Consider the following 12,374-nt stretch of genomic DNA (forward strand, 5'->3'; position numbering starts at 1 on the left):
TCGATAACCTTGATGCATGTCTAGATGAATATTTGATAATTAATATAAAGATTTCGTAGGTCAGATTTTAAGGAAACGAAATCAGTTATTGAGTTAATAAAGAAACTTTTTGGGTTAGAAGAATAAAAAGTTGGAAATTTTTAATACAGAATTAAGGTTATATATTTTTGTTCACGTAAATCCATGATTGCCATGCTTTTAATAAATGTTTCTCGCTACAGATAAATGTGAATCCAAGAACAATAAAAAAGTTTTACGTAAACAAGAAGATACGTATTAGGTAAGTTGAAAAGTTCGGAGGCTGACACATAGATGACGCTACTGTTTGAAAAAATGTATAAAAAGTAATTTTGAATGTTAATAAAGTTTTGGTTTACGGAAAAAATGATATTGAAGCCAAGGCTGGAGGGAAGATGCACGCAGTAGACACCCCAAAAAGCATATCACTGACATAAGCATCAAAATAATTTCGGATAATCGTAACGTGGAGCTGATGGTGATATTTAAGATCTAAAAGATATCAAAGGAACGTGTTAAACATATCGCGAATAAATATTTGAGTATACGAAAGCTCCGTTCAAAGTGGGCGCTGCGCGAGCTTAGAATCGACCAAAACAACAATGAATTCATGATTCTGAGCGATGTTTGTAGCTGTTGAAACGTACTAAATCCGATATGCCACATTTGATGAAACATGGCTGTATAATTTCATACCGAAGGCCAGCCGATAGTGAGACGTGATGCGCCGACTCCAAAACGTGCAAAAGTCGACTGGTAAGGTTATGGCATTCCGAAATAGCAGGAAGAAGAAGAAATTTTCAGAGTATCAGAAGTCATGCTTATTTATTGCACGAAACGAATGGACAATCTTTTCTTTTCTGTTCACACTTACTTGTAGCGATAAACGTTGCAACATGGCAATCTCTGATCGCGACCATTTTTTAAATGGCAACCTTGTACTATGGCAAACAGGAAATATACAATTTAATTTGTATTGAAAATTTTCAAAATACCGTAATCCACCATGAATTCACTCAAAACTCATTTAAAATCAATTTCATAAAATAAAATAAACAAATAGCTGTAGAATCGAGCAGTGGGATCTTACACCATTTACGTTTTACGAAGGATGCTTTAGAATAAACAAAAATTCGTTCGCTTGTCTGGTTCCGAATCAGTTTAGGGATCGATCGCATGCGCACTTCGCGGGAAGAGATGTCAACGATGTAAAATTTTGGAAGTACGCATGCGGTCGGTTCGGCGTCAGACACGCGAACAAAGTTATATAAAACATCAATTTTTCGAGACTTTTCATGTTGTGGAAGCTTCGGTTCTAACAGTGATTAGATTGATGTAGGTGATTACTTCGAAAATAAATAAAATAATTTTTCTACGACTTGTGGTTTTTTGTATGTCAAGCGTTCTCCTCGTATACTGTGTTTATCAGTTACTGAAGAATTCGAAACTCGTAATAGATTTACTACTCAAGTATTAATTTTCAATAAATCTCCTTGATGTAATAAATCTATTGAGGAGTCTACTAGTTTACTGTTCGTAATTGTAGTAAACATGCGATCCAAAGAGTACTGGAATTACTGCTTCTTCTGATTGTTTGCTTGTAAAAGTATGGTTAATTTGTTTTTTTTTATCGTTTGAATTCATTACAAAGTTTCTCTAATATACAGGGGGTATCCCGCATAAGAATCGATACAAAGCTAATCCCGAAATATGACGATTTTTACCACTATAGAAGGTTTCATCCCCGAGGGCCCAAAATTTCGAAAAAAAATTATTTTTTTGCAGCCCTTTCATTCGTCATTAAATATTTGGGCACTTCTGCATTTTTTTTCTTCTCCAGTTATTTTTGGCAGGTAAAAATTCACTTAAAATGATGTAAACATATGAGATGACCTCGGGGTCATTTAAAGTTCCCCGGACAACTCTATAGCGGAAGCTTTTCGGAAGAAATTAAACCCAGTTGGGCATTTAAGAGTTCTATCGGACGAGGAAGAGGCCACCATTACGGAATTGTTGTCAATTGGGGATTCCCTTTAACTACATACGATGTAAGGACGCTTATAGAAAAATATACTGAAAAACAAGGAAAAAATGTTATAATATTCAAAAATAGCATCCCTGGAGGGATCTAGAGCTTCTATAGATAAGGATAATGACATTTTTTACCAATATTCAAGAGGCACTTGATGTAGACCTTACAGCTATTAGTATTACGGTTTGTGGTAATCATAGGTGTGATCTGTTTCTTCCCATGGTCGTTTATAAAGTCTTCAATATGTATAACTGAAGGGGGTCCTCCAGGAACTAGATATGACAACATCTCCAGCGGCTGGTTTGACTCGAATGTTTCCACATATCAACTCGGACACCAGGTTCAACAACTGTTGTGGGAGACAACTTAGCAAGCCATTTTTCTCTCAATGTAATCCAGTTCTCCAAGGAAAATCATATATATATGACTCCTTCTCCCACTTGATGCAAAGTAGAAACAAATTTTTGACACCTGGAGAAACGAAAGTCGGTATCCCGGAAACCGAATTATGAAAAACGATGTCTGCTAATACAGGTAAATTCGGGTTTTACAGCAACTGATTTATATCCTTTCCGATCTTACTCAAGTTTTTCGAGAGACACCGAAGCTATTGACAGAACGCTAGATTTCTCTCTCAGCGATCTTCTCAGGGAACAGAAAGAAGAGAAGTAAAAAATTCACCCAGGTAAACATTTAGCAGCAGATATATCAGCTCCCGAAGTCAGAGTTTGGGAAACTCCTAAACCAAAGAGATTCCCCAACTTTTGTACGAAAACATTCATTAATTCCTTTCATAGAAGACTCTGTTGACATCGACGTATTTGTAGGAGTTTGGGAAACTCCTAAACCAAGAGATTCCCCAACTTTTGTACCAAAACATTCATTAATTCCTTTCATAGAAGACTCTGATGACATCGACATATTTGTCGGAGTTTGGGAAACTCCTAAACCAAGAGATTCCCCAACTTTTGTACGAAAACATTCATTAATTCCTTTCATAGAAGACTCTGTTGACATCGACGTATTTGTCGGAGTTTGGGAAACTCCTAAACCAAGAGATTCCCCAACTTTTGTACCAAAACATTCATTAATTCCTTTCATAGAAGACTCTGATGACATCGACATATTTGTCGGAGTTTGGGAAACTCCTAAACCAAGAGATTCCCCAACTTTTGTACGAAAACAATCATTAATTCCTTTCATAGAAGACTCTGTTGACATCGACGTATTTGTAGGAGTTTGGGAAACTCCTAAACCAAGAGATTCCCCAACTTTTGTACGAAAACATTCATTAATTCCTTTCATAGAAGACTCTGTTGACATCGACGTATTTGTCGGAGTTTGGGAAACTCCTAAACCAAGAGATTCCCCAACTTTTGTACCAAAACATTCATTAATTCCTTTCATAGAAGACTCTGATGACATCGACGTATTTGTAGGAGTTTGGGAAACTCCTAAACCAAGAGATTCCCCAACTTTTGTACGAAAACATTCATTAATTCCTTTCATAGAAGACTCTGTTGACATCGACGTATTTGTAGGAGTTTGGGAAACTCCTAAACCAAGAGATTCCCCAACTTTTGTACGAAAACATTCATTAATTCCTTTCATAGAAGACTCTGTTGACATCGACGTATTTGTCGGAGTTTGGGAAACTCCTAAACCAAGAGATTCCCCAACTTTTGTACCAAAACATTCATTAATTCCTTTCATAGAAGACTCTGATGACATCGACATATTTGTCGGAGTTTGGGAAACTCCTAAACCAAGAGATTCCCCAACTTTTGTACGAAAACAATCATTAATTCCTTTCATAGAAGACTCTGATGACATCGACATATTTGTCGGAGTTTGGGAAACTCCTAAACCAAGAGATTCCCCAACTTTTGTACCAAAACATTCATTAATTCCTTTCATAGAAGACTCTGTTGACATCGACGTATTTGTAGGAGTTTGGGAAACTCCTAAACCAAGAGATTCCCCAACTTTTGTACGAAAACAATCATTAATTCCTTTCATAGAAGACTCTGTTGACATTGACGTATTTGTAGGAGTTTGGGAAACTCCTAAACCAAGAGATTCCCCAACTTTTGTACCAAGACATTCATTAATTCCTTTCATAGGAAACTCTGATGACATCGACAAATATGTCGATGTCATCATTAAGTTTATCTGCTCAAAAAAAGGTAAATATCGTGTTGCCAGTAAAAAATTGCACAAGACCAAAGAGGAACAAAGATAGTTCCAAATGCGGAATTCGTCACATTAATTGGAAAAATTGGAAGAGTCCGATAGATTAGATAAATTTAATAGAAAATGTCGATAATGGATTTGCGGGTTCTGTAATCACGACAGCAAAAATCCCTACTTTACGTTCGAGCGACGTGAAGATTCGGATAGTGATCAATATGAAATGTTTGATGATTTGGTGCAGATAAAGACTCAGATCCGAATGATGTTAAGGTTTCTTTTAAAGTTTAGGCTTAGTGTTCTTTCTTCACTGTTTTAAAGAAATCTTTATTTAGTTTATAGAGTTTTTTCACTATTATAAATTAATATTTCACTCAATTTTGTGTTTTATTCCCAAAAAATATCTTTTTTTGTATTCGCTAGTTGTAATTTTACTTATTTTATCTAAATTTGGGGTAACATGGACATGGTACTGATTTAAATTGAGTTTATAACGTATTTTATAAATGTGCCAAGGTTTACGTTAAGTAGAAAGCGATCGAATAATTTTTTCGTTAAAAGTTGCAAGGATATTGATTTTTTTCGAAATATTTTGATCCACTTTGAGGCTCTATAATTCCTTAGGGATACAACTTTGAACGGAGGTAAATTGCTATGCTTTGTGTCGGTTCTTATGCGAGGAGTATGTTTAATATCAATTATTTGTTATTTAATTTCTTTTACAGAAGTTGCTTTTCCATTGAAATTGCGGATATACAGGGTGTCCCACGACGAGTGAAAACTATCTGTATATATGGCAAAATACTTATAGTAAAATCATGATAATTTCTACGTTTGGATTTTCGGATACAATCTTTTTAACTAAAATATTTTCAAAGATGGCCGACTTCCGGTAGAACCGGAAGTCGACTGTAACTTTTTTATTTTAGATAGAACAGCCTGTATATTAATACATTTTTGAAATCTACGTAAAATTTTAGTACATATTTGTCTAAAAACTTTTTTCGAAAAATGCATACTTTTTGAGTTATTAATTTTTTTGTAATAAATTTGACCCTTATAAATTATTTTTTTACGACGATACCCTTAAAAATATGAAAATGGTTCCTATTCGGTTGCTTTTAGCATGGTCTGACGTATTTGAATCTATGTTGAAAAATTTTTCATTTTATACAGGGTGTGTATAAAAAGTGTTCAAAGTTTAACAGTTTAAAAGTTTAAATTTAAACAGAAGACATTTAAATCTGGATGACGGTAGGGTTTAGGTATAGGAATTTGCCTTATTTTTTACTATTACCCTGAAAGCATTAAAATTCTATTTAAAAAAATAAAGAAATTTGATATTTATGAAGTTAAACTTTGAACACTTTTTATACCCATCCTGTAGAGAGTGAAAAATGTTTCAACATAGATTCAAACACGTCTGACCTTGCTAAAAGCAACCCAATAGAAATAATTTTCATATCTTTAAGGGTATCTTCGTAAAAAAATAATTTATAAGGGTATGCAACGGTAAAATTTTTTACAAAAAAATTAATAACTCGAAAAGTATGCATTTTGCGAAAAAAGTTTTTAGACTGAAGTATACTAAAATTTTACGTAGATTTCAAAGTATTAATATACAGAGTGTTATATTTAGAACCGCAAGTCGGCCATCTATGAAAATATTTTAGTTAAACACCAAACGTGGAAAGTTTCATGATTCTACTACAAGTATTTTGCCATATACAGATAGTTTTAACTCGTCGTGGGACACCCTGTATAAGACATACGTACAGTGTAGGTTGTTGCATCGATGAAATACTTTTTACTATAAAATGATGAATGAAGAAAGAAGATCTAATTGGCGATATTAAAATAAATATTAATAGAACAATTTAGCTAAGATTACTCTAAAAAAAAGTATTAAATGCAATTTTTCTAGTGTCTTTTCATATGTAGTGAAAGATGATCAGACCTGCTGAAAGATCGCTGACACAAATTGCAGCTGAAAGGTTTTTGTCCGGTGTGTTTTCTATAGTGCCTTGTAAGTTCGTCGGATCTAGCGAATTTCCATGTACAACCTTCCCATGAACATTGGTACGGTTTTTCTCCTGCAAAAGAAAAATACAAAAAAAAACGGTAACGGATAACGAAATTTATAAAAGCATGAGGTACATTAAAAAATAATAGATCCCAATAAAAAGAAATAATTCACTTATACCCTAAATATGCAGCTATGACAAACTAATGCTCAAAAAAACTACATAATTAAAACTCAAAGTTATCTAGAGATTCGTTCTTATCAATTTTCTTCGCTGTTTTTTATAAAACTGTTTTCAGTTATAATCAATATCATTAAAAAAATACATTTTGAAAAACCTTCAATTGCTAATAGCACAAACTGCAGATTCAGCTGCAGATCAGAAGGAGATTCGATGTATTGGAACCAAACAGTTCAAGTGAAAATAGATACTGATACGACCAATACCATAAATATTAAAAAGGGAGTAAAACAAGAATGTGTGTTGTCTCCAATCCTGTTTAATTTCAAGCAATATCGCCCCGTATTGTTCAACATCGTTATGGACGAAGTTATAAAAAGAACTCGTAACCTGAAAGGGTATAAAATGGTGAACAAAGACCTCAAGACCTATTCAAATTCAACACAACGGCAAAAAGTTTAAAAAATGAAGATATCTGCAGCAAAAACGAAACGCATGATCACTTCAAAAGCACCTATCAGATGCAAACTGGTTGTAGATGATGAAATTATACAACAAGAGATGAAATTTAAATATCTGGGCATAGAAATATCAGGATATCGAATAAATCAAGCGGCAAAATCAGCACGAACCCCAGCTTACCTGAACGATACAATCTTCCTAAACAAATATATCGGAATCGAGACCAAATCCCGAATCTACAAGGCTGTCATCCGGCCTATATTAACATACACAGCGGAAACGAGACCAGATACATCGAACACAAAGAAAATATTAGAAACCATCGAAATGAAAGTAGTGCGCAGGATCGCTGGAAAAACACTTTTTGACAGGGAGAGAAGCGAAGACATTAGAAGAAGATGTAAGATTGACAACGTAAACGAATGTATATTGGGAAGAAAGAGAATCTATGATGACAGAATGGTCAAAATAGCTAGAGACAAATCGCACTTAGTCGTTTTGATCTGTAGATAGGTTTCACGACGATCATCTGCAATTATTCCTCTTAAGTCCCAAAACACGATACACAACAGCTTCCTTCGCTTTAACTGGAGCGCCTTCGTCTTTTTTCCTCCGTTCGTCTGTGGTGAATATTTGTTGCAATAAATTATCTCCTTTCTCTTTATACCGCGTGCAAACTTCACAGCGTGTGAAGTCATGGCACCCATCGGGCTGAAATTTTGCGATAACCGAGCCGTTCACGAATTATTTGCCGATACCCAATTCTTCAGCAATATCGCGTACAATACTGCGTCGATATCCTAAAATGAGTTTTTCCACAGCGCGTATCATTGGTTAGACTTGTTTTAGTGGGCTGCCATATGACAAATTGGCCGCAACTTCTCGGCCTTTTCGGAAAGCCGAACACTATTCATACTCTTGAGTTTTCGAGATTCACTCATCCCCGAATCTCTTGATAAATTTTTGATAAATTTCCGCGGACTTCACATTATCTGTGACCAAAAAACGTTGTGCAACAGACACTGGTACATCCTAGTCGCTCATGCCTATAAGTACACCAAACCTGCCAACGCACACGCAACCGAGGCAGGTATAATTCTTCTTCAATGAAGACGTGATGTACGTTTAGCTTGAAAGTTGCTTAATCCGATCGTAAAATGGAATGTTGCGCATTGTTTCCATATTTTCGTTGTTGTTATCGGATATCGGTCGTCCAAAACGCGGCGCGTCGACAACAAAGCCCGTTTTCAAGAATTTCTGGTACGTCTTCTACAATGTTGAGTGATTTGGTAGTGGCGAGTTCTGAAAACGCGTTTATTCCACGAGCACATTTCATCATGACACAGACACAACTGTGTGAAACACAAACATTATCTTTTTCGACAACGTTGCCAGACTAATGAGCGTTGGCGAACTTTGCCGATTTTTCCTTATTTATATCGACTTATATCGACCTCTGTATTATTTAAATATATAAATTTTCATTTTTAAATATATGAAAATGAATCGTATTTTTATGAATTTTTCCAATATTCTCTTTCTTCTAATACAAAATAAATGATGCAATCCGTTCCTGTATACACATTGATTGAAATATTTTTTACGCGCCTGGAGCTAGAAAATAAAAAAATAAAAGAAAGGATAACTTAATCACAGACCTTGAAAGTAGTATGTTAGTGAACACCTTTGGACATAAGAGTTGGCATTTAATTAATGATTAGACATTAGCCGGTAATGATATAATGTATTGAAAAAATTGTGAATTAATTGATACATATTTGTCTAGAGCTTTATCGTGACGATCGAAAATCTAACCGAATTTTTGAATTAATTTCGACTTAAGAGTAAATTGATGAACAAGAAGAATTCAAAAAAAGCACCGTTTATACTAACAGCTGCAGTTTTAAATTGAAAAATTCACTTTATCAAATTAAATTACTCATAGATCATCAAGAAATACGAATAATTTAAAGTTAGTTTCTTCCAAAAATATTACAACAAACTTCACTTCGTAAGGTAAGCAAACTTAACCTTAATACCTAAGGGTGGCGCCATATTAGCATCAGGGTAGTGCTAAATATTATTAGTCAGATAAATTTACTTTAAGTGCACTTTTTCTCATAATAATTCTTTTAGGTTATATTTTTAAACTTCATACTTCATACTTCAATTCATCCATAATTGCTACATTCATACTATATCCATTGTCTACTCCAGCGCCAAACTGCAAGATTTTTGAACTGCTATTTATCGTATACAGCTGGACAATTTTTCAACTTTTCTCCTACAAGAGATACTCTTCCTTTTGTTTACTTTCTATTTAAAAAACGAAAACTGCAGACAAATTAGCCAAGGTATATGCGCGTTCGTTTATATAAAATTTATGCTCTAGAAAAGAATAACCCAGTTCCGCTCCTAACTTATAAAACGAACGCATCTAAATAACACTGAATCTAACCTTACTTTTATTAGTTCTCAATTTTCAAGATATTTAGTCAAAGAATATACATTTTACAATTGATATATAAGAATTGAAAGTTTTATAAGAAATCCCACTTAAAACAATATATAAGTTTTAAATCATATTACTTTTTCTTTTAACTTAGCATACTTCAATTCATCTTTATTTGCTACATTCATACTATATCCATTGTCTACTCCAGCGCCAATCTGCAAGATTTTTGAACTGCTATTTATCGTATACAGCTGGACAATTTTTCAACTTTTCTCCTACAAGAGATACTCTTCCTTTTGTTTACTTTCTATTTAAAAAACGAAAACTGCAGACAAATTAGCCAAGGTATATGCGCGTTCGTTTATATAAAATTTACGCTCTAGAAAAGAATAACCCAGTTCCGCTCCTAACTTATAAAACGAACGCATCTAAATAACACTGAATCTAACCTTACTTTTATTAGTTCTCAATTTTCAAGATATTTAGTCAAAGAATATGCATTTTACAATTGATATATAAGAATTGAAAGTTTTATAAGAAATCCCACTTAAAACAATATAAAAGTTTTAAATCATATTATAATATACGAACTTTCATCTTATTTTAGCACATGGGAAAATCATATTTTGAAAAATATTTAGAGACGTGGCGTCTACAAATTTGAAATATATGTTGTATAGACATATGTGTCAAAATCTTATTTGACTTTGAAACACATATCAATATATTTCAATGGAGTCTGGAAACAATAATTTTTCGGTACGCGCGTGCGGTTCCACGTCATACAGGAAGTCATGCCAGAACGGAAGAATCCATTTATGGACGTGTAATGAACTATACTTTTTATTATACCTATCTGAAAACAACGCAACAAAAGGATAAGAATTTAATTTAGAACATTGTTTCATTTTCTGTCAATCCAAATCGAGAAATAAACTTTTTATGGAATGGCGGGATCTCCAAAAAGTTAACACTGTAAGTGATGATATTCTTTTAGTTTATTTTGTCGAAAAAGGCAAAAGTATGAAATATTCCAGGGTTGTTGAGCTATATAATACAAAATATCCAAAAACTATTGCTTTTTTGAAACTACAGGCTGTAGGCTATATACTAAAAAAGTTCAGGGTACCAACGGCAGAAAAAGTAACACACTAAAAATATGAACAGCGGAAAATTATTTGTTGCACACTGAAATCTTAGATGTTACGTTCAACATTTTGGATACCACACCACACCTCTGTCCCGAAACTTGTTGCAAAATACCTGAAATTGAAGAATCTCGAAGAATATACCGAACATGGGCTAAGGCGTTCTTCGGCAACCATTTTGGTGGAAAACGGCACTGCTTTGCTCATTCTGAAAAGGTACACAGGATGGCGATTCCACGTAAAAAAAAAGTATTACAAAAATTGTTTAATACTTTAAACTTCTAAACTACAAGATCTGTGACATTCCATTAGGAAAACATCTGCGAACTGTCTGCTTCAACATCTTTACTCTAAAGCATTAAATACCGAACGGTTGTTGTTGTTGTTTTTAGACAAATGTTATAAATAAATAATTGTTTTTTCTTCTAATTAATTCCAATTAGATTTTTTTATCTGCCGTACGGAAAAAAATTGGTGATCGGGAAAAATTTTCCTTGCGCTATTCTGAAAATGCCATATTACGTCTCTGTAAAAACAGATGAAGACATAATGTTTTCGGACAAGCATAATATTAAAGTAGTATACACACAATTTGTTTCATTCATGTTTATCTTACCTGTATGTGTTCTTTTATGTGCCTTAAGGTGCGAGCTTTTCGTGTATACTTTGTGACAACCGGCAACGTCGCATCGGTGTATTTTTCTTCTTCTAATCGTCACATCTGGCGTTTTTATATCTTCGTATTCCTTATTGTTGGGTGTCGTACTTGATTTGCTAGGAGATTCCAGCAGTGAACTCCTAGTAATCGATCTGAAATAAAAGTAAAACTCATCTAGCACTACAGAATTCGTAGTTTTTCTAATCAATATCAAAATGAATAATTCAGGATATTACATCATCGATAAAGTAGAGAAGCTCAGCGAAAATTATATTGACGGAACAAAGCTTTAAAATGACAGATGACGTAAAATTCTTTCTGCGTCAATCAGCATCAACTTATCAGAAATGCCTTAGCCACATGTAATGCTATTTTGCCAGGAAAGACGTAAAAAATCTTAAAGAACTAACGTTAAAACAAAGTTTTACATTACTTTGGGATTTTTTGATGATGATTGAAATACATGAATCTATTTTTCAAAATGTTGATTCTCGTTTTTAGGAAAACGAATCGAAAATCCCAAATGGTTAACGTTTGACCTAATATATGTTTTCTCATCTCTTGGGAGTATTGAAGGAATAACATGTAGCTGTAACCACGTGATCTAATATGGCGTTTGTGGGCAAGCAGTTTCAGGATGTGCATAAAGTTTGTAAATTTATTTATTGAAGTATTTTCGATCTAGTTAAACCTTAGTGAGACTTTTTTAAATGCCACTGCCATAAGTGTTTATAAGCTTACATTATTTACATTAACAATCAATTAACTTTTCACCTCACTTATCATCTTTCGATAACGCAACTAGACCAAAATTATAATAAATTCAATAAAATAGTCGATTGATATATTTTTTAAAAATAATTTTAAACATTTTTTGTATTGTTTTGATAACTTTTTAAATAATAAATGAATGAAGATATAAATTTTCGTTTAGTAGTTTATTTAAACAAAATAAAAAAATAATTTTTGGTGAAAACAATTAAATTTTATCATCCACATATGCTAAAGTCTATAGTTGTCACAAAAAATGAAAGATAAACGTTTAAAAGTCTTTCTTATATAGCTAACAATTTATTAGGACATCCGGTGACGTCACGTACATAACCTAGAAATGTGAAACGTTAAACATTGATTGAGGACTCCTTGTTAGTTGATTGTTTGTATGAAATACCCATTAAATTTGTAACATTTTTGTCTTTTAATTTCA

The 12,374-nt window shown here is 33.4% G+C and overlaps 1 protein-coding gene across 1 annotated transcript in view; it reads right to left on the reverse strand.

The window, feature by feature from the left end:
• Positions 1-869: 869 nt before the first annotated feature.
• Positions 870-12,374, reverse strand: part of LOC130898442 (Krueppel-like factor 12) — a 187,771-nt gene continuing 176,266 nt past the window's right edge. Inside the window, exons 6-7 of the mRNA XM_057807762.1 lie at positions 11,126-11,319; positions 870-6,333 (exon numbers count right to left, since the gene is read on the reverse strand). Of these exons, the coding sequence (XP_057663745.1) occupies positions 6,161-6,333; positions 11,126-11,319 (367 nt within the window). The 3' untranslated portion in view covers positions 870-6,160. The remainder of the gene's footprint in view (positions 6,334-11,125; positions 11,320-12,374) is intronic.

The sequence above is a fragment of the Diorhabda carinulata genome, chromosome 10, assembly GCF_026250575.1.
Source record: "Diorhabda carinulata isolate Delta chromosome 10, icDioCari1.1, whole genome shotgun sequence".
NCBI classification, from domain to species: Eukaryota; Metazoa; Arthropoda; class Insecta; order Coleoptera; family Chrysomelidae; genus Diorhabda; species Diorhabda carinulata.